Consider the following 20,468-nt stretch of genomic DNA (forward strand, 5'->3'; position numbering starts at 1 on the left):
AATGCTATTTTAATGTAGCAGCAAACATATTGGTGCAAGGATTTGGTGTTTTTCTTCTGACAGCATTCTAAAGGGCACAATGAGTGCCCAAAGGTATAAACTCAATTTAGGTTTTAAACAACATTACTTTGTGGGTGTATGTTTATTTTGAACAAATTCCAAGAAAGAAAGCAAAGGCAAAATTGTAATGCAAGTATTCATTTCTTTCTGGTTTCCCAATTCATTTCTACATGATTAAATCCCATAATATTGCTTCAAGAAAAATGACAAATTATAAATTGTTTTCATTTCCAAGAGAAGAGGAAAAATAGGAATTAATACAGATGAAAATGATTGCAAGTTGTTGTGATGTCAACATTTCCTTTTAACCAAAAAACCTTTGGAGCAAGTGTTGAACTGATGAGGTAAGCATAACTATGTGATTTGTCAGGTTGATCTTGTCCCTTCTTTTATTGCAGATATTTTGTTAGATGATGTCACAGATGGAGCACTCCACAAAGAAGGCCACAGTGTGAAAATTTTAGTTACTATAAACAAGGGCTATAGCCGAGCCAAGGTAAGTTCATTATCCAAAGGTCTAGTCACAGTATTACTGCTCTGACAAATCTTGCATTACAGTAACTAAGCTCTTTTCAGTATTTTCAGGAACTGAGTAAATATTGGAAAGACAGCAGCTCTTTCCTTTGTCATCCATGCTCAGTACAGTTACACACTCTCCATAGACTAATGTCATATGGCCTCCTATTGCCTTTGTGGTGGCTCAGACACTAGCAATTCTCTGTTTAATTCATAGTAAGATGTTCTGGAACTTGCTAACTCCATTTTAAAGTAGCTATAAATTAGATTTATGCCTTTGGCCTCTTAGTCTGCAACTATGAATATGCTGCTAGGTAATTAATTTGGAATTATATTGTTGTGTTTTCATGTTCTGTGTTGCAGAAATATTCCTAATACTATGCAACTTTAATTTACATTCAGCTCTCTATAAATACAGATCCAATTTTAGAGAAGATTAAGATACTGTATTTCCTTCTGTATAAAGATATACCAAAGTAATATCATCTATACATATTTCAGGCACAGAGACAATTAACAAAGCTGTAATATCACATTCCAAATATTATTTTTCTTTACTGGAAAAACAGTGAATCTTTATAGCAAACTAATTGCCTCCATTTTTAGTCCAGTTTGCAAAATCTCTCTTTGTAGGATCAAAAAACACATGCATATCTGATAGGATCAATCGGAGTCAGTGGAAAAACAAAATGGGACGTTTTAGATGGTGTAATCAGGCGTCTCTTTAAGGTAAGGCATTGAAAAAATAGCTCAAGTATTAATTCAATAGTCTTTCTCACTTAAGAAAAATCCTTTATATTTTGGCTTAAGTCTTTTTTTTTTTAAACATATAGCTAGTACCAGTATTAACCTTTATTATTAATGTTGCTGTGTTTTTTTCATCATCATAGTCAGTTCTCTATTGAATATAACTGCAAGAATCTCCTTGCCAAATGAACTCACCTGTACCAAAATATTTTTCAAACTGCTTTCATTCGATAACCACCTATCTAATCTATGTTTATATCTTATGTTTTAATATAATTTCAGGAATATATTTTCCGAGTGGACCCAGCTACTAGCCTGGGTTTAAGCTCTGACTGCATTGCTAGCTATTCTATAGGGGATGTAATTAGAGCCCATAGCCTAGAAGTGCCTGAACTGCTGCCTTGTGGATATCTGGTTGGAGATAATAACATCATCACTGTGAACCTGAAAGGTAAAACCCTAAGAATATTTTTGCAGACACTGTACAGTCTTTCACTGAAATCCCCAATACTTTATTCTTTTCCTAAGTCCTGACTTTTCTGTATTTTGTCTCCAGTTCAAAGATGCATTTATCACACAAACTCTCTGTATGATATTGTACAATATCTAACTAAGTGGGGCATTTTGAGGCAAATCCAATAATATCCCTTTCATTTTCTGACTGCCAAATAACAGCAAAATACAAATTTCTAAACAGTAGCCAAAAACACAAACAAAAAAGAGATTATGATCAAAATGTTTATGCATTACCCAGTACCGTAGGAGAAATTTGAGCCACTTAAAAAGCTGTAGGGATCTGCTGTTGGAGGGGGGCCTTCAGAAGAACTGTCCATATATTGTTGTGACAAACAACAACCCTTGTGGCTGTCACATTGACCTTTTTTTTTTTTTTTATCTTCGTTGCCTACAGTGTCTGAAACACACACCTTTGCCTCGCTGAGCCTTCTTTTCACATTTACCTTGATTTCCTTTCTCCCACCTTTCTAGTCACACTGACATTGACACTACTTAATATTTTGGCCCTATGGAAGGGTGTAAGCATTTCCACAGTAATGAAACCCTTGATAGGAGTTTGATTTAGGAAGATGTATCTCACCTTGCTTTAGAGCATGGCACCAACATCATCAGGTGCTGGGCCAAACCTGTACTTACCTTAGCAAGGATGAAGACAAGCCATTTTTCTTTTCTTTTGTTCCAGGAGTGGAAGAAAACAGTTTGGACAGTTTTGTGTTTGACACATTAATTCCTAAGCCAATTACCCAGCGTTACTTTAATTTACTGATGGAGCATCGCAGAATTATTCTTTCGGGACCCAGTGGCACAGGAAAGACCTATTTAGCTAATAGGCTGGCTGAATATGTTATAACTAAGTCTGGCAGGAAAAAAACTGAGGATGCAATTGCAACTTTTAACGTAGATCACAAGTCAAGCAAGGTAAGTTACAATTGAAATGATATCCTATTGCCTTCATATTGTTTTCAGTGAGAATATAGAGTAGACCCTATTAATTGGCATATTGTTGTATTGCTTGGTTAGTATCTTTTTCTACAAGGATTCAGTCTCCAGTTCCAGGGAATACTAGAGACCAGATCATTCTGTTGTAAACAAACCACTGCGAAGGGAGTCAGAACTTTTCCTTATTTGAGGAAATTCATCTTAAGGATATATGCAGAGTCACACATCTATGTAACTTCAGTTCTTAGAGTGTCTGTAATTCCTTTGTCAGAAGGGTTGGATATATAGAAAAGCTGGTCTAACTTCCTTTTCTGTAGTGGTAATAGCAGTTTATTGTTAGTGAAGGTTTGAGAATGAGGATTTTGAACTACTCTCTTGGGTGCTGCTTCTTAATAAACACTACATAAATATGACTGCTGCCATGGTTTCTGACATGAATTGGTCAGGCAGCTGACCATATTAAAATGACTTAATGTATCATGTCACATTCAGAGTGATTTACACAGCTCAGATTATCAAGCTTCTAATATGATTACCCAGGTTATACTAATCACTTGCTATCCTAAACTGAGTATAGTATACTCAACTTGTATACCTATATAGATATAGTATACCTAACTTGGTACCCTAGGAAAGGAAATGAAAAGTTTTGCCCAGAGCTTTCTGATTTGCACAGAAAATAATGAATGTTAGCATAGCATAAGAAGGAAGCATACACAGATCTCAAAGGGGTGAGAGGACCATTCCAGTAAAGACATCACTTTTCTCTGTCTTAATGCAGAGGATTTGTGTTGCCTTTTACTTTGGCAGTGAATGTGTTCATGTTTTATTGCTGTACCATATATACATTCATAACAGATATTGTCCCATGAAAGAGCAAACTTCTGAGTTGATGGAAAATTGCTTGTTGTACGTGGTGTTTTTTTTTTGTTGTTGTTCGTTTGTGGTTTTGTTTGTTTGTTTGTTTTGTTTTAGTTTTGGTTGGCTGTTTTTTTCTCCTTTTCCTTTGTTTCTAACACAATTTACATAGAGTTTGTAGTAAAAAAGAAAAAACATCATTGTAAAATGCCAAGTGTGCTTGAATAATACAGATGGTACTTTTTCTTGGAAGAAAACCATGATGCTCCCTAAAGACACCTGAGCATAAAAAGCCAAACAAAAGTCTTTCTTGAAATAAGAAAAAGGTTGCATATTCTCCTTAAAGAGAAAAAAAAAATCTGCTATCCCTGATCCAGGAAGTGAACTGGCAATAGGAACTTTGGCCGTAATATTGAACATTCCTAACACTGACAAAATTAGATACCTCTAGGGATACAGCTGTGAAACTTGATTAGCTCAGACCCTCAAGGGCAACAAAGTGTCGGGGAAAATATGAAAGGTTTTGATTATAGAAAGCTTGCTTTTACTCCAGCAATAAATGGCAGCTAAACAGATAGCTGACAAAAAAATATTTACACAAGGAACTTTATTATGAGGTGTGATAGAGTATCCCCAAGAGGTTGAACAGATTTTCAGTGAGAATAGTAAAAGGAGATACCTGGGGAAGCAGTTCAATATGCCTAGGTTGTGTAACAGTTTGGAGCTGGGTTGCTTTTTTGTTTGTTTCTTTTTGTTTTGTTTATATATATATATGCATAGAAATGTAGCATTCATAGAAATGTATAAGATATTTCATTGCAACCTGTTTTCCAGTGGAGATAAGATGTTTTGCCAGCAGGTTTCTAAGGACTGTGTCCACCAAATAGGAATGTGTATGCTTCAGTCACTTGCCTTGAGTTTAGTGCCTTTGTTCATCTTAGCATGTGGCTTCAATGTTGTCCTGTCTAAGAAGCAGGTCTTCCTGCATGTGCTCATCCAGCTGAACTGTCCACAGTGGTGAAACTCTGTAGCAGCCTCTTTATCTTTCTGAAAATCTTTTCCCCTGAAATTGCATCTATGGTCTAATTGGGTTAATATTTTTTTTTCTGATTTTCATTAATCCTGCTGAAGGATCTGCGACAATACCTAGCTAACCTAGCCGAACAATGCAGTGCTGACAACAATGGTGCTGACCTCCCTGTGGTCATAATTCTGGATAATCTCCACCACATCAGTTCGCTAAGTGACATCTTCAATGGTTTCCTCAATTGTAAATATAATAAATGGTAGGTAGAAGCTCTTTTCTCCCCTTTCACACACATTTTGCAATTAAAACAGTAAAAGCTGTTTGTTACTTTGCAAAATAAAATATCTCCGGGAAAAATTAGACTCCCTTAGGCTATGACCCTATGTGGGTCTTTTAATTTAACCACTTCAATAATTTTGACCCTCTTCAGCCAAGTACTTATGTGCCTGCTTTATATATATGACGTACGTTTATCTCAGCGAGATGTAAATGTGTCACTGAATTTAAGAATGTACTTAAATCCTTGACTGAATTAGGGTCTTATCCCTTTTGCCCTGTCAGATCACACAAGCTCATTAGTACCCTGAGGATAATTTATGAGAGAGTAAAAAGAAATGTACTTTGTAATAGTAGAATGTGGGACATGTGTGAACCCATGAATCCATGCAGAAGTAGCTCTATACCTGGTGGACAGTTTTCTTGTGAGCTGTAGTACTACAGAAGTGTGAAGCTTGATGACTGTCCTTTATTGCCAAGAAAGAATAAAAAAATAATGTTTTCTGGGACTTCTGCTGGTCAAATACATTGGCTATTTCTATTGTAAAAGCACCATCATAGGGATTTCTCTTCATAAAATCACTGCATGCTATGTCCTACTCATGAGATTCACTGCCTTCTGAAATTAAAACTCTAAGCTTACTACAAAATAATGAGGTACATGAGCACAGGGTTGCCTCATTTATTTCTTTATTACAGATGAGTGCTAGTAAACTACAAATGTGCAGAGAGGGAAATCATGCAAGAATAAGCATTAAAAAAAAAAAGTTACTACATTTAAAAAAAAAAAGTACTACAGAAATATTTTAAATCTAAGACTTCAACATATCCACATTTTCTTCAAAATTAGCCTAGTGCAGCTAAGAATAAAGAATATTCTCTGAATATCTGAAAGGATTCTCCCTCAACAAAACATACTACTTCTCTTTCCAGTCCTTATATTATTGGAACTATGAACCAGGGAGTTTCTTCTTCACCAAATCTGGAGCTGCATCACAATTTCAGGTACATTCACTCTGTTTTTACTCTGGCCATGTTTGCACAGAACTTTCAAGCTCCCTGCTTCTCAGACCAGTTCTTCAACAAACATTGATCTTGTGTCTCATCACAGCAAATTGTTTTAGCTTCTGTGGCTCTTCTGTACTGATAGGTCTCAATATGGTGTTTGGGATAAGATACTTTCCAGCATCTCTATCAAGATGATGAATTTAATGGCATTCTTGCATTCCATTTGTTTTCAGCAATGCCTTGAATTCCTGATGGGAAGTGTAACAGTGAATAACATGGTTTATCAGAGCAGTTTTGTATGTGCTGGCTCACGAGACTTAGAAGTTTATGACATTATCATCATCTGTATGTTTAAGAGGAAATTACATACTTGCTATTCATTGCTACTTGACATTTATCCTTTCTACACAGGTGGGTGCTATGTGCTAATCACACAGAGCCTGTTAAAGGCTTCTTGGGCAGATATCTGAGAAGGAAGCTGATTGAGACTGAAATAGAAAAGAACATACGCAATAATGAGCTCATCAAAATCATTGACTGGATCCCAAAAACATGGCATCATCTCAACAGCTTCCTAGAAACACACAGTTCTTCAGATGTAACCATTGGTGAGTCCTGGTGGAGTGGTTTGAAATAAAGATGTAGTCTAACCATTTTAAAGACCTAAAGGTTGAAGGTTGAATTCTCTTTTTAACAGTTCTCATCTCTCAGTGGTAAATACAGCATAAGTGTGGGGAATTTGACTGGTTTGTGTTGCCAGCAAGGTTGAAATGAAAATGGAAAGACAGTATGTATTTCTTGTTATTTATGCGTTGGTTGCTAAACACTTTCAAGTAAATTATCTTCATTTAGCAAACTAGCAGGTGGGAGATATATATGTACCTGAGGTCTTCTGGTGGAATGTTAGCAAGAAATCATCTTTGTACATAACTTTGCCATTAAAACTTTTAAGTGTTCATCAGGCTTTAGAATTGGATAAAGTGACATTATTTCATTTTTAATAGCAGGTTACTGATAGGTCCCATACTTTAGCCCTGTATTAGTATTCTCTATGTTTGTTTACTCCAGTGTTACTTTTCTGTGAGGATTATTTTCAGTATGCTCCCTAGTTCTACTTTTTCAATACACAATTTGACTTCTCAGGTCCCCGCCTTTTCCTCCCTTGTCCTATGGATGTTGATGGCTCCAGAGTGTGGTTCACAGACCTCTGGAACTACTCCTTGGTGCCATATCTTCTGGAAGCAGTGAGAGAAGGGCTTCAGGTATGTCATTTGCTTCCCTGCATTTTTTTTTCTTAGTTTCATAGGCTTTCTCCAAGTTACTTTTAACCAATGCATTCAATTGTGAATGCTGTTGGATTTACAAGAAGAAATCTGTGGTGGGATTATAGAAATCAGTGTTGGGCTCCTTTTGACTTGCTCATAACCTGATGTATAAAATTTTGCTGTTCCTGCTCCAGCAGTAGCATATCTAATATTTTATGAAGAGGGTTTCACCTCTTTGACAGGTGGAAGGTTCTTTTTTCTCTGTTTAAACAGAATTCATAGCAATGCTTAATAAAGCTCAGATTGCCTCCCTGTATAAGGCAGTCTCAACCAGCCTCTACATGGGAGAGTTAATAGCCCTTACCCTGGTGTAAGAAAAGAGCATTGGTCTGCCTGATCCTCCCCAGACTATGTACACAAGTATGCATGTAGGCATATGAAGAAAAGCTTGTGAACAAAGATCCAACCAGACTGAGATTGATTACTCCTTGGTCCTGCTGAACATGAGGGTCTGTCCCTTTTTACCCTTGTATCTTGCACTTTCATTTATATTTCCTCTGGTTTTGATCTCTCCTTTGTTCTTCCTCTGTATGGGCAAAGGTTTTCTCCTGACTATAATTCTCATTGTGGATATCAATGCTATTAGTTCACCATTCCCTCCATCCTTTCTTCTCCAGGCATTAACACCAGTTCTACTCTCTTAACAGTCTCCATTGATTGCTACTGAACTAGTAAAGTTTAATAGCAATTTTAATAGAAGGAGGGCTACAACTAGTTTCACCATATAAAGGACTATAAGCTGCCCCATATAGGTTAAGATTTAGGACCATTGCACATCTTTCGAGTAAACATAAATCTTGAAATTAATCCAGACTTTTTTTCTTTTTTCTTTTTTGGCTTTTCCCTGTTTCCTTTCCTTTCATGTAGTGCAACTCTATGCCCTCTGAAAAGATGCACTGTGGAAAAGCTATATTTTTGCCACTCCTAACAGTGAAAAAAATTACTGCACAGTGCAAAGGGGATTGTTTTGGAATAGTCAAAGAACTGTGTAAGCAGCTGCAGCTTCTTTATGGCCTTGTACTGACATAGTGACATACTGACGATGGAGGTTTTGAATCTTGCCTGTTGAGTATCTCACACTTTTCTACAACTGCTTACCTCTCTGGGAATTACAGTGTGTTTATGCCTTGTGCAAAAAACTGCCAAACATCTGATAAAACAGCCACAGTGAGATTAACAGCCCTTGTTTAGATCAGCTATAAAAATGCGGTGATATTCTTCATGTTCATATTTTTCCAAGCATACAGGGTAGGTACTTAAATGAAAACTTCAATTCTGGAGCAGAAGATGGCAGCAGACAGAAGAAAATATGTTGTTTTGTGAACCATTCCAATTTTTATATGCTTTGGATGCCTTCCATAGAATAGCATCATTAATAATAAACAGAAATCTTTTTTATGATATAGTTAAATGTTCCTGGTACCAGAGAAGGGTAGAAACTGACTTTCTAGCATGGCACTTTGTAAACTTTGTAAACACTTGCCAGACATGGAGTTTACAAACCTTGCCCCAGATTCCAGAAAGGATTTAGTTACTGTTCATCTCAGATGAGGGGAAATGCTGCCTACAGTCAGGAGTTAGCTTGCTACTTCCATGAGAAATATTTCCACTTGGCTTATTTAAGCAGATACCTGCTAAGCAGCCAAGCCTCTGTGTAGGGCAGAAGGCATCTGAGTATCTCTGTACACAATATAGGGAACTTGGCTGCCTAAACTGAAGCTCTGGATTCAGCAAGTGCCTGGGAGCAGGTGTTATAATGATAAGCACAACTCATCTGTCTGGCTTTAGCACTAGAATCCTTCGCTGTTTTACTCCCATTAAGAGTACAGCCCATCTCAACGCCTCTGCCAATGTTACACTCATTCCTGGACTGTGTGAAGCTGTTTGAGCTGGGAGAAATCATGGAAAGCTCTGGTGGCGGGCTCCCAAGCCACATGTGTCATTGTCACTATCACATTGTCACACATAATACAGCTAAAGGAAATCTGTGAAGCAGCAACCAAGGGTCTCTCAGTTAACATGTTGCTTCTGAGCAGCACTGCGGGGAGAGCACATCTTAGTGAGGAAGCTGCTGGGCCTCCTAAACAAACTATTCTTATTTTTTCTTCCTCCTGTCCTTCCAGATGCATAAGCCTTTTCATGCTTTATGGTAGGGAAAATCTATCCTTTGTGAATTTCTTCTATTAACCTCATGAAAGATCTCAAGGTGTGGACAGATGTCTGCTTCTGCATCCTGTTTTGTCAGGAGAAGAGAACAATCAGTTCTGGCACTTCCTAATTCACTTCAAACAAAATCCAATTAACTTGAATGCTTTAGATAGGTCTGAGTTAATTTCACTGATACGCCTTAAGCAAGTTACCAAAAGGTCTCATTGCTCGTTGTGTCAAAAACTTGTAACTCCCACTGTTGCCTACAAGTATCACTAGTTATGGAGTGCTTTTCAACTTGCAGCCACTCTGGGTATTGAAGGAGCACTAATGGAGATGAGGTCTTTTGAATGTCTTATCGTATCTGAGTGCTGAGCATGTTTGAAAACAAAACGTTTACTAAAATGGTTTAGGTGTGTTTGATGACTTTTGTCTGCTATTACAACTGGTACTGGAAGCTCTGTAGGATACTTACCTGTGCTTTATCCACACTACAGATGTACGGTAAGAGGGCACCCTGGGAGGATCCCTCCAAGTGGGTAGCTGATACCTATCCGTGGAGCTCTGCAACTCTGCAACATGACTGGCCATCATTACTTCAGTTAAGACCAGAAGATGTTGGTTATGAAGGCTATGCATCAGCAAAAGAAGGAACAACCTCAAAACATGCCCCACAGACTGATACAGAGGGGGATCCCTTGGTAAGATTTAAACTTTGGGAAAAATGTTTTTCAGTATGTACTTCACTGTCACATGTTAAATTCTACACTGTACAGTAAAAAATGTACTGTGTACCTGTTCCAAAGTGTGCTTTTAGAATGAATCCTACCACAGTTTATAAGAAATAATGAAAATAATAGGAAAATCTAGCAAGAGGGCAAGTATCACCATCACATTAATATGTCCCTAAATAATATGCATTTTGCATCTGCCCAGAAATCTTTATAATGTTTGGATACCACTCTTAAGCAATCTGATTAATCAGCTTATTCTGAAAACACCTTTCCAGGTTGGACTGTTTGTCTTCTACATTCTATAAATGAAGCACTGAGAAACTCACATTATCTAACTTTGCTGTCAGAGAGAATTTAGTGGAAATGCAAATTAGACTGCTATCCTCCCATTCCCCAGAACATTTCAAGATAACTGATGACTATATAGCAGTCTTAATGTAAAGGAATGCAAGTATAGTGGCATTAAAAGATAAGAGGTTTATTTCCCTAAGTGCCATGTATTGTTTTATTTAAATATGATCCCAGATGTTTGGGTTTACTATTGCCTCCTCTGATAATGGAATATTAAATTGCATATATTGAACTGCTGTTTCTGTATAGTACTTTCTCTATAGACAGTCTTTATCATAATTCATAATACTATTTTAGAGAATTGAACCTCTGGAATACAGGTAGCCCTTTGAAAAAGGGAATCTTTTAGAGGAAAATGTTTTTAACTCTTATCAGTGCTAAAGCAACGACTTCTCAGCCTACTTGAAGTGTTTGGTACTCATACCGAGACCTTGAACCCCAAGGAAATGTGGGAAATCAAGTCATCTGACCTCTTGTCTTCCAGAACATAAGCCTTGGGGTAACTGACCTTGTGATTCAGGCTGCCAGAGATTTTATTTTCCAGGCTTCCAGCAAATATGCCTCCCCTTCCACTAAGGTGAAAATACTTGGGCAGGCAGAGTTCAGTGTCCAGCCACGCTTGCTCCCTGCACACTGTGATCAGTTGCTTACAGCTTCCTGTATCCGGCTAGTTATCAGAAGCCTGAAACTTGTGAATGTAGGGCTTGAGGTGGAGCTCACCGGGAGAGAGACACTGGCATGTGGGGAGCACAAGCATATCCAAAGACTATGCTTGAGGAAATAGGGCATTTCACAAGTAGGCTGTGTTACACACCCACTGCATGTATCCAGTACGCTCAGGCATGGATACTTATAAACCTCCAGCAAAAGCTTCCTGATTAAACACTCTTCAATTCCAGGAGAAAGCTTTGCAAACTGTGTGGGGTGAAACCATAGAGATGTAAGGATTCGTGAGCAAACAAGGAAAAGGAGCTTAATGCACACACACACACAAGGATATCTTTGCCTCTTTGGTATTTCATTGTCTGTTTTGTTTTTTTGTTTGTTTCTTTGTCTGTTTTTTGTTTTCTTTTTCTAAAGACAGATCATTTGTTCCTTTAAAAACAACAAAATTGTGTTCACAATGTCAACAGTGCTTGCAGCCCTGAGTATGCTGGCAGAAGTGGATGTTATACAAATAAAATCCTGATGGTTATATGCAGTTAGGCATCAAGCATCCAAGTAATTTTCTGGGACTTAATGCTGCTTTTTGATGTCTTTTTGCAGATGGGCTTCAAGTCCTAATAATGCCCAAATTAATTCTGTGAGGGCTCGCCCTCTCTCAGGAAGGAGGGTCTTTTGCTGCTCCCCTGCTGCAGTCAGCCCCTCAGCAGCAGATGGGATCCTTTCTGGAAGTAGCTGGCCCCGGTCCACCCTGCGCTCCCTCCCTCCCTGTCTCTCTCCTGCAGAGGGTATATGTTAGTGTGATTATGTTTTCAGTTGCATTTTCAATATGGTGAATCTACACCATCCAAAAATGATCTGGAAGCTTGACTGTCTCCAAATATGGGCCCAGATGTCCAGCTGTGATATGGCTTCCTTCCCTTGCTAGTGGTGCAGCTGCAGCCGTTCTCACCCCTGAATGAAAGAGAGTTATCAGGCAACTCCATTATATCCCTCTGGCTCTCTGGACCTTTAAACGCACACTGCTATTTAAAGACCAGAAGGTAGCGAAAAGGGTGCCAGGAGGAGCCGCTGACACCCTGCCCTTTCCGAAATCCTTTTGTATGGTCCCCTCAGCTAGATACCAGCACACCTCGTACAGCAAGGCAGCTTAATTAAATTTTAACACGGCCACTGCAGCATTAAATGAGACAAGATTATGTGAACATTTCTTTCTTCTTTCAGATGAATATGCTAATGAGGCTTCAAGAGGCAGCCAACTATTCGAGCGCACAAAGCTGTGACAGTGATAGCACCAGCCACCACGACGACATTTTGGATTCATCCCTTGAATCGACTCTCTGAAAGGGACAAACCTTGGTGGAGGATTATGGTAAAATCTGTTTCCACTAGACCACTGCCAGTATTAAAGCAGCACGCCGAGGTCCCTGAATGAGAATGGTGTGTTGTAGGTAGGCAGGAGACCTAACTCTGCAAAGTCAGGAAGAAAAATTGAAGTGGAAAGCTTGAATTAGTTTAATTTCAAGGCATTTTGATACCTACGGAGCCAAGTGAGACTCCATTTGTCAACTGGAAAATGCCCTAGATCAAGGGCATCTAAGCAGATTGCACACGTGTTAGCCAAACTGGAATTTTTTTTCTTTTCCTCTTTCTCTTTCTCTCTTTCTCTGCCTCTCTCTCTGCGTCTCTGTTTCTCTGTACAAGTTTACAGTGCAACTTGGGTTTTTCTTGTTGGTTCTTTTTTTTTTCTTTTTTTTCCTTTAGTTTACCCTGAGGCACTGCATGAACAATGCAGTCTTCTAATTCTCTTCTAACCTCTGTTGTGCCACATGGTGCTGGTCACAGGACTGCAGTGGTGTTTGTGTTGTACGCTACTGCCCATTCCAAAATGAGTCAGAGATGATGATAGTAACTCAGAAAGCACAAACAGTATTGTGCAATCACCAGAAAACATGACTGTGATATGCTGGATAAGTGCCAATTTAATTCTAACTGCCATGGTCACGGTGATGCGCTCCATCAAGTTTTTAGTATACAAGTCACAGATTTTATAAAGTTGTTTTTACCACAAAGGTCTTTTTTAACCACCTGCCCACTCCTTAACAACAGTTTTATACCAATTATTAACCAACACTGATTAAAGGCTTCTTAGGGCTTCATTTGTTTGAGCCTTTTCAGTGAAAGAAGGAACATTTCTTATGGTGCTGTCTCACTGCCTTAAAACAGATTTCTAGAACAGTCTTACAGTTGGTTTAGTTCCTAAACCATTGGTAATTTACACTGTTTTTTTCTTCATTTACTAATGAGAAAACGTCAGTTAACACAGTAGCCTCATATCTGTATATCATGATTTTTTAAAGAAATGGATAGGAGAAAGAACAGTTGCTATATAATATTTTTATCTTGTGAATAGATTGCTCTGCCTACCCTCAGAAATACACAAGGAACCCAAACCCACTTCCACTGCCACCTAAATGCTGAGGAAAATCGGCTCAAATCCATTTGGTCCCATGGAATGGAGTTTTTGGAGGATAGACGTTTTGAATTTTTATCCAGCAGAGCTGGATGCACTTGATGCAGCATGAGCACAAATATATGTTTTGTTTTTTTTTTCCTTTTTCTAGTTTTAGCATGTTGTTTTGATTGCTATAGTTGTACATGAAAAAATCAGCATAAAAGAACACTGAAGCAGTGATGTCCACTGTGGAAGAGGAAGAGTTTATACTGTAAAAGTGGGTTGGTTTTGCACAGTCTACTGGGTGGGTAATGTAAATATGAAAAAAGAAAAACAAACAAACAAAAAAAAAAGCCTTGCACAAATCAAATCAAAAACAAGCAAACAAAAAATTGTATTTTATTCTGTTGGTGTTAAGAGATGTTTCACTTGCTGAGATTTCCTGTATGTTGCAAACAAATACAGAATGCAAACCTTAAAAGCTGTTATTACCTGGTGTGTTTGTCCTGTACTTACAGTTGTTCTGACTATGCAGGAGCTATCAATGCTACAGTGAGCATGTTTCAATATCTATATGAAGCCAATACATTTTGGGGGACAAAACAGCTGGAAATGTTTAAGTGCATATGTCATGGCAGGCTACAACCAGATTGCATTAAAACTGCTCAGAATATCCGGGAGTGCTCCTTTACCACTAGAGGCATCCGGTTCAAATAGGTGCATATAAACCAGAAGGTACCTAAGGGCTTTGGCATTGTGTAGACATGTACTGTACACCTCCATAGATGTTATCTTCAGGATGTATATTTGGTGCTATTAACACTTTGTGGCCACCCCGTGGTCACTTGCTGTAAAACAAAGATAAATCAATGCAGTTTTCAAATGGCACTGAGCTGCATCACTGAATCTAGAGGTTCCTACACGGTGCTATTGCCCTAATAAAACTCCAACTGATGTTATGCATGTAGGATTCAGTCAGACCAACATCATGCCCCCAAAATTTGGATCCATTTCTGTTGTACAATGTCAGTGCGTACATCCTGACTGACTCAAAGAACTAAAGGAAAGCTGCTCTTTCCTGTACCTGTGCTCTGAGCAAACCTGCAGATCTTATCCTGCCATATTTAACACACAAACACACAATATCACATATACAAAACTTCCTGCAATACATCTCAGTGAGTCCACCTAGTTTACAACTCAGAAATTGTTTGTGAAACATTTGTCTGTATACATTTTATATTTTGTACATTTTTTGATGTAACATATCATGTAAATAGACAGAAACAGTGAAATAAATCATCTGAAAAGTTTTGTAGTCTTTGTAAAGCCCTAATAATAAGTATTTGGTGTCATCGGACTTAACTGGATGATGTATTTTCTATTGGTTTATTGTTCCTCTAGCTTGTAAACCAGCTTGCGTATATTTTTTTGCAGGTGTGCGCACTGTATCTGTCTAAATTATTACTTTGCCATTAAAGTGGAATTATTTATTGAAAACACAGTCTGGTGTTTTTGCAGTCAGGACCACTTAACGGTTAGATATTATGTCAAACAAAAACATATAAACAAAGTGACAAACTGAAGGATGTAATTTTCTGAATTCAGCAGAACTAATCTCTGTAAAAACAAAATTAGCTACTCCTTCTAGTTCCAGGGTTTCAATATTATTTTTGAGTGACTGTTTCCATGGTGAGAACAGGTTGTGGAGTTCAGAAACAACTTTAAAGGCTCCTCATTTTCGAGATTATCTTCAAATGCAAAGATATTGATTTCAGTGGTGGCAAACTTGTACAGAACTGGTGCACTATTATGGCTTATTTTCAAACCTGAAAGATTTAGGGCCACTTCCTCAGGAGGTATAAATCAATATAATTTAATAGAATTCAACAAAAGCAAGTTCAAATATGTTAGTTAGATAATCATGGAGTTTGAGGCTGGAAGAGTTCATTATGCTCCAGTGAGTGGTAGCACCTCAGCTATAAGTCTCAGCAGCAGGTCTGTAATTTCCCTGAAATTGTCATATCCTTGGAAAAACATAACGGTATGAAGTAGAAGCTCTAGCACATCACTGTCAATGCAGCTGATTATTCAGTGGGTTGGTTTGTTTTTTAGGTGCTTTATTTTAGTTAGATCTTACAAAGTTCCTACTTTTCAAGACAAAAAATACCCCAAACTGCTTTCTGTTATGCCTTTTCCTTCTCTATTAGAAAGCCAACAACAATCAAAAACATAATATATGTTAAGTAATAGTCTTCCTTGCTTTTTTCTGGTGAAGCAAGTAGCTTGCTCATTCTTAGCTTTTTATGTAAAGACATGCTTTCCAGTCCCCAACATATTTTTGCAAGACTTTCTGAACACTTCATTTTGTCAGAGTCCTTTCTGACATGTGGGTATGAGAATTGCACATGGTATTCCTCTGATGGCTTTACTTATGCTATAAACAGGACTAATATCACCTTCCTACTCCCACTTCTTATTTTGCCTGCTTAGGCTTCAGTGCTGACATTCACTCTCTAATTGTATCATCCTACTGCAGGTTCATGTTCAGTTAATTATCTATCAAGACCCTGAGTTCTATTCATGTTGCATCATTTCAAAATCACTTTGTCCAATCCTGTCTGTATAAACCATGCTCTTTTCTCCTTCGATGTAAGATTGCAAATTTAGCTGTATTGAAAGAGGATATTCAAATCAGCCCAACCTACGAAATGATTCAGATCATTATCTACAGCCGGCATCTGTATAATTTACCATTCCTCCAGCTTCCCTGCTTTCCCAAAACTGGTACCCAACCAATCACTTTGCAGACGGAGGTTGCAAGTAACATTGTGTCAAGAACAAAACCCTGGTGAATCCCGCTAGGAATCTCCATGACAATTTCTGATCTACAGTCACATCGCTGGGTTGCATGTCACTGGTATATTTGTATTCCAGTTAACATGGGTATGAATACCAGAACATCACACAGAACCATGCGTGCATAATGCTGTAGGAACTATTGGATGAGTTACATGGCTTCTCCATCACTGTCAGTCTCTAAGGATGGATTTAGATTAGTCTCTGTTGCAAACGACATATGTACAGCTGATCTTACACGGGAAGGGGAACAGACTAGCTGACTTCAGGGACCCATTTCAGTGTGACTTTCCCATAATACAGTGTTGCAATGTCTGCATGTTACCCAGCTGCCATTATGTAAGGGAGAAGGTATGAAATTCAATTGTCAGGCTCCTTCTGTATCCATTGTGTCCACACATCTACCTGTGCTTGATCTGAAGATCTGACGGTGAATGCCCAGGTGCTCAGGGTGGGATCAGGATAGCACAGCCTGGGAGAGGATAGTGTTTTTAGCAAAGTACTTGAGACATTGCTCTTGCTCATAAGAACTCATTTTTTTAAGCTATCATTAGCCACTGAGTTTCTCAGCATGCACTACTTTTTCTTGATAACTGAATAATGTCACACAAATTAAATGCTACCACTAAGTGTGGCAATGCAAAAGCTACAGATGCACTATCATGGGAGAAATGTATTGCTGGGTAATAATACCAGCAGCAGAAAATAGGATCTGTCATGAAAGATAAATTAACTAAGACCCAGGCCATGTGACCTTGCCTTTCTACACTAAATTGCATTTACTGTTCTTTGTTCAACTGCAACCTTAAGCAAACATTGATAAATAGCGATGAGTGAGCACACAAAGTGGAGCTGTGTTTTTAGTAACAAATTTCATAAATGAAATACTGTTTTGTCTTTGTCAGTGTATTTACTTGTTTTGTAAGCAGTTTTTTATTAAATCAGGCTACATAATTTAGGAAACTAAAATGCATCTCAACAATTAAATGCCAAAGCTGAAAGAAAAGGCACCTGGTAACTGCTATGTAACAAAATAAAGCATTTACATGATGACACATAACCAGCAGTAATGATTTTATCACACCATAAATGAATGGCTCTGAAAGAAGAAAGAAACAGACAAAATGCTTATTAGCTCTATGACCAAACCCTGGGGACTTAGTAAAGTAAGTCATTTAGGCTAGTGAGCTCTATTTTAGCACTGATAATTCAGTGCATCTAAAATATGTTCTGATACTGTGTTCTGCACTTTACAAGCACAATGAAGACACATACACAGACTGAAAAAAAAACAACTTATCAGTGCAACTCAGTGCAGGTTAGTTCTTCCCCTCAGTTAAGCTACATACAATAAAGAACTACTGCTTCTGTACAGCAGAAACTGTAGCTTGTAGCTCAGTCCCTGAGCTACAAGAAATAATTGACTGGCAGAATGAATAATTTAGCTCAATCATTACTGCACACTTGTATACGTGGCACGATCTCAGTGAACCCCATCTCTGCTTATCCAGGTCAAACTAATGGCACTGTGTTGGACTAGTGGTACTGACTCCTGATTGTGGCTGGGGATAGTCAGGCTGGAGGCAAAATCTTACATCTTAACTGAACTAACATTACAGGGAGATGTATTTCTCATTTAGTAGAAATAAGAAATCTAAAAGCTATTTGAGAAAACTTTATTACCTTCTTAGTAACTGCTGTGATTAGTCTCATTATTACTTAATGTCTCTGTATTACTGCTTTTGTACTGACAGTATGTCTCATATATGTTATTAATAGCTTCCTTGTAAAAACTTCTGCCATCAACACGTTATCTTTCTGAATTTAAAACAATACTGCTTGTTCAAGAGTTGGTTAATACCTTGTTTCAGATCACCAGCCTATTTAACACTCTGCATCCAGACAGTATGTTTCATTTCTAGCTTAAGTGCCTCTAACTTTAAAGAACAAATTTAGTCTTACTACGTGTTTAAATTGAGCAACATTCTTTAATTTCTGCCCTGGATAGTGTTAAGTATGTGCTGAAGTGCTTTGCTAATTCAGACTTCAGTGCCTGCAACTCATTCTTCCATAAACCACTGTCTTTAGAGGATAAGATGGTCAACTAACTGCTACAAGATTCAGCTAAATGTTGTAGAGATTGTGCAGAATATTACATGCAAGAATTATAATTTAATTGCATGCTTAGGCACAGCATTTAGTAGGATGCCTTATTGCCTGTTCTAATGGTCTCTGAAGTTGAATAAAACCTTCAGACTATGTTGCTAATCAGAATGGAGGGAAGCCTCCTTTTCTGGAGTGGAGCAGCTGCTAGCAATAAAACCTAAGTGCTTGCTTGTAGTTGCAGGACAATAGAAAGGTTTCTCCACCTCAAGGATGACAGAAAAGCTGCAGTATGTGTTATAGGACATGCTGGAAGAAGTCTTTCATACTGGAAAAATATCAGTATTGTTCAACTGCTGCTGTTTCTTTCTGTATAGCAGAATTAATCAGTTAATTTTTATAATTCATTAAAATATTATGTTACTGGATGTCAGATATTCATGGGTTTTCTGAGCTGTTCAGTAATCAAAATGTAGAATATAGGGCTGAGGCTGAATATGAACCTTAAGCATATACACTCCAAAGGCTGTTTTATATTGGAACTATCTGCCTAATATCAGGGACATACTATGGCAAGTAGAAATCACAGCTGTATTCGCAGAAACATTTGCACTTGCTCAAGAATGCTGACTACTGCTTGTTCTCTGAGGGATTTTTGGGGGAGCAGAGAAAAGAGGGTTTCTGGTTCATCTACCTATTTATGCTCACAAAAATTTCTCCTGCAGTTAGTTCTCTCCCCTTAGTTTTGTTAGCAGACCTTCTGAGTATCAAACCACAGTTGGTCAGGAAGTTTCCAACTAGACAAGCTGTCCTTCCAAGCCAAAATGATGCATCCAAGAATGTCAGAGTGAACAAACTTCAGCTGCACCCCAAGCAGAGGATATTTTTGGCCTTGTTTCCTGCTAGCTTACTGAGCAGCTGCTCCAGAAGGTCCACAAGCTCTGGTGAAGCTTTGCTTGGGACCCAGTGTGAAGCTTCTTGCTGTGGAGCCAGAGCCCCTGTTGTTGCAATGTTTCAGCTCCAAATGCTGCTGATGCTGCAGGTGGACGTGGAGAGGGTCTCCTGGCTTCCCAGAGTGCCCCTTGGATGCTAGGGAAACACCCAGGCCACCACCTGCTCGCATGGAAGAATGGAGCACCCCTCCTGAAGCTGGAGGTGGTCTAAAAACTGTTAAGATGTGGGAGAGGGGACAAAGTCCATCTTTGCTCTGATCTGTTCCAGCCAATATAAGCAAAACCACTCATACACTTTCTGAAATTAAAACATAACGCTTTCTAGCTAGTAGATTTTTTTTTTTTAGATGAGCTTTACTGATTATTATTTTTTTCTTTCCTAACACACATAAAGGAAATCCCTGTAAAGGTCATTCCTATATGAAAACAGCTTTCTGGTGCTAACACAAATTCCTTAACAGTCCGTTTAGGCTGCTGTTGCAATGTAAATGTATGTAAATGTAGCTGCTGAGTGGGGTCTGATTTGCCTTGCTAAGGCAGCCGTTCCTGCTGACTGTGGGAATTGCCATTCCCAAAGCAGGGAAGGCATGTGCTCAAAGCACTTCAGTTTTAGCTTTTTTTTTTTCTTTTTTTTTTTTTTCTTAGATCCTATTTCAGATAGGAAATAGCTCTTGGTCCTGCCACAGGTCTTTCCTCTGCATTTTGCCCTCTGCCCTCTCTGTCCTTCTGACATTTAACACATCCCTTCATCCCTTTCTGCCTTTCTTCAGTTCCTCTTATCACTGCTGTTCCCATCACTGCTCAGCTTCGCTCCCCTTCTCTCCCTGGCACATTTCACTTGACCATCTCTTTGCTGCCCAGAAGGCTACTTGCTGCTCAGAGTGTGCCAGGACAGCATCCCGTCCTTCTCTGGCTCTGAACACTGAGCAT

At 38.5% G+C, this 20,468-nt stretch overlaps 1 protein-coding gene across 43 annotated transcripts in view; it reads left to right on the plus strand.

Annotated features, from left to right (window-relative positions):
- The window catches only part of NAV3 (neuron navigator 3), a 555,833-nt gene extending 540,710 nt beyond the window's left edge, over positions 1–15,123 (plus strand). For 42 of the 43 annotated variants that reach the window (XM_080604524.1, XM_080604504.1, XM_080604505.1 and 39 more), the window contains 10 exons: positions 459–556; positions 1,210–1,305; positions 1,606–1,774; positions 2,522–2,757; positions 4,768–4,922; positions 5,873–5,944; positions 6,359–6,555; positions 7,091–7,209; positions 9,918–10,121; positions 12,393–15,123. In XM_080604524.1, the coding sequence (XP_080460650.1) occupies positions 459–556; positions 1,210–1,305; positions 1,606–1,774; positions 2,522–2,757; positions 4,768–4,922; positions 5,873–5,944; positions 6,359–6,555; positions 7,091–7,209; positions 9,918–10,121; positions 12,393–12,512 (1,466 nt within the window). In that variant the 3' untranslated portion in view covers positions 12,513–15,123. The remainder of the gene's footprint in view (positions 1–458; positions 557–1,209; positions 1,306–1,605; positions 1,775–2,521; positions 2,758–4,767; positions 4,923–5,872; positions 5,945–6,358; positions 6,556–7,090; positions 7,210–9,917; positions 10,122–12,392) is intronic. The other variant, XM_080604508.1, reaches the window with a different exon arrangement.
- Positions 15,124–20,468: the final 5,345 nt, after the last annotated feature.

Source organism: Anser brachyrhynchus (assembly GCF_964034855.1).
Source record: "Anser brachyrhynchus genome assembly, chromosome: 1".
NCBI classification, from domain to species: domain Eukaryota; kingdom Metazoa; phylum Chordata; class Aves; order Anseriformes; family Anatidae; genus Anser; species Anser brachyrhynchus.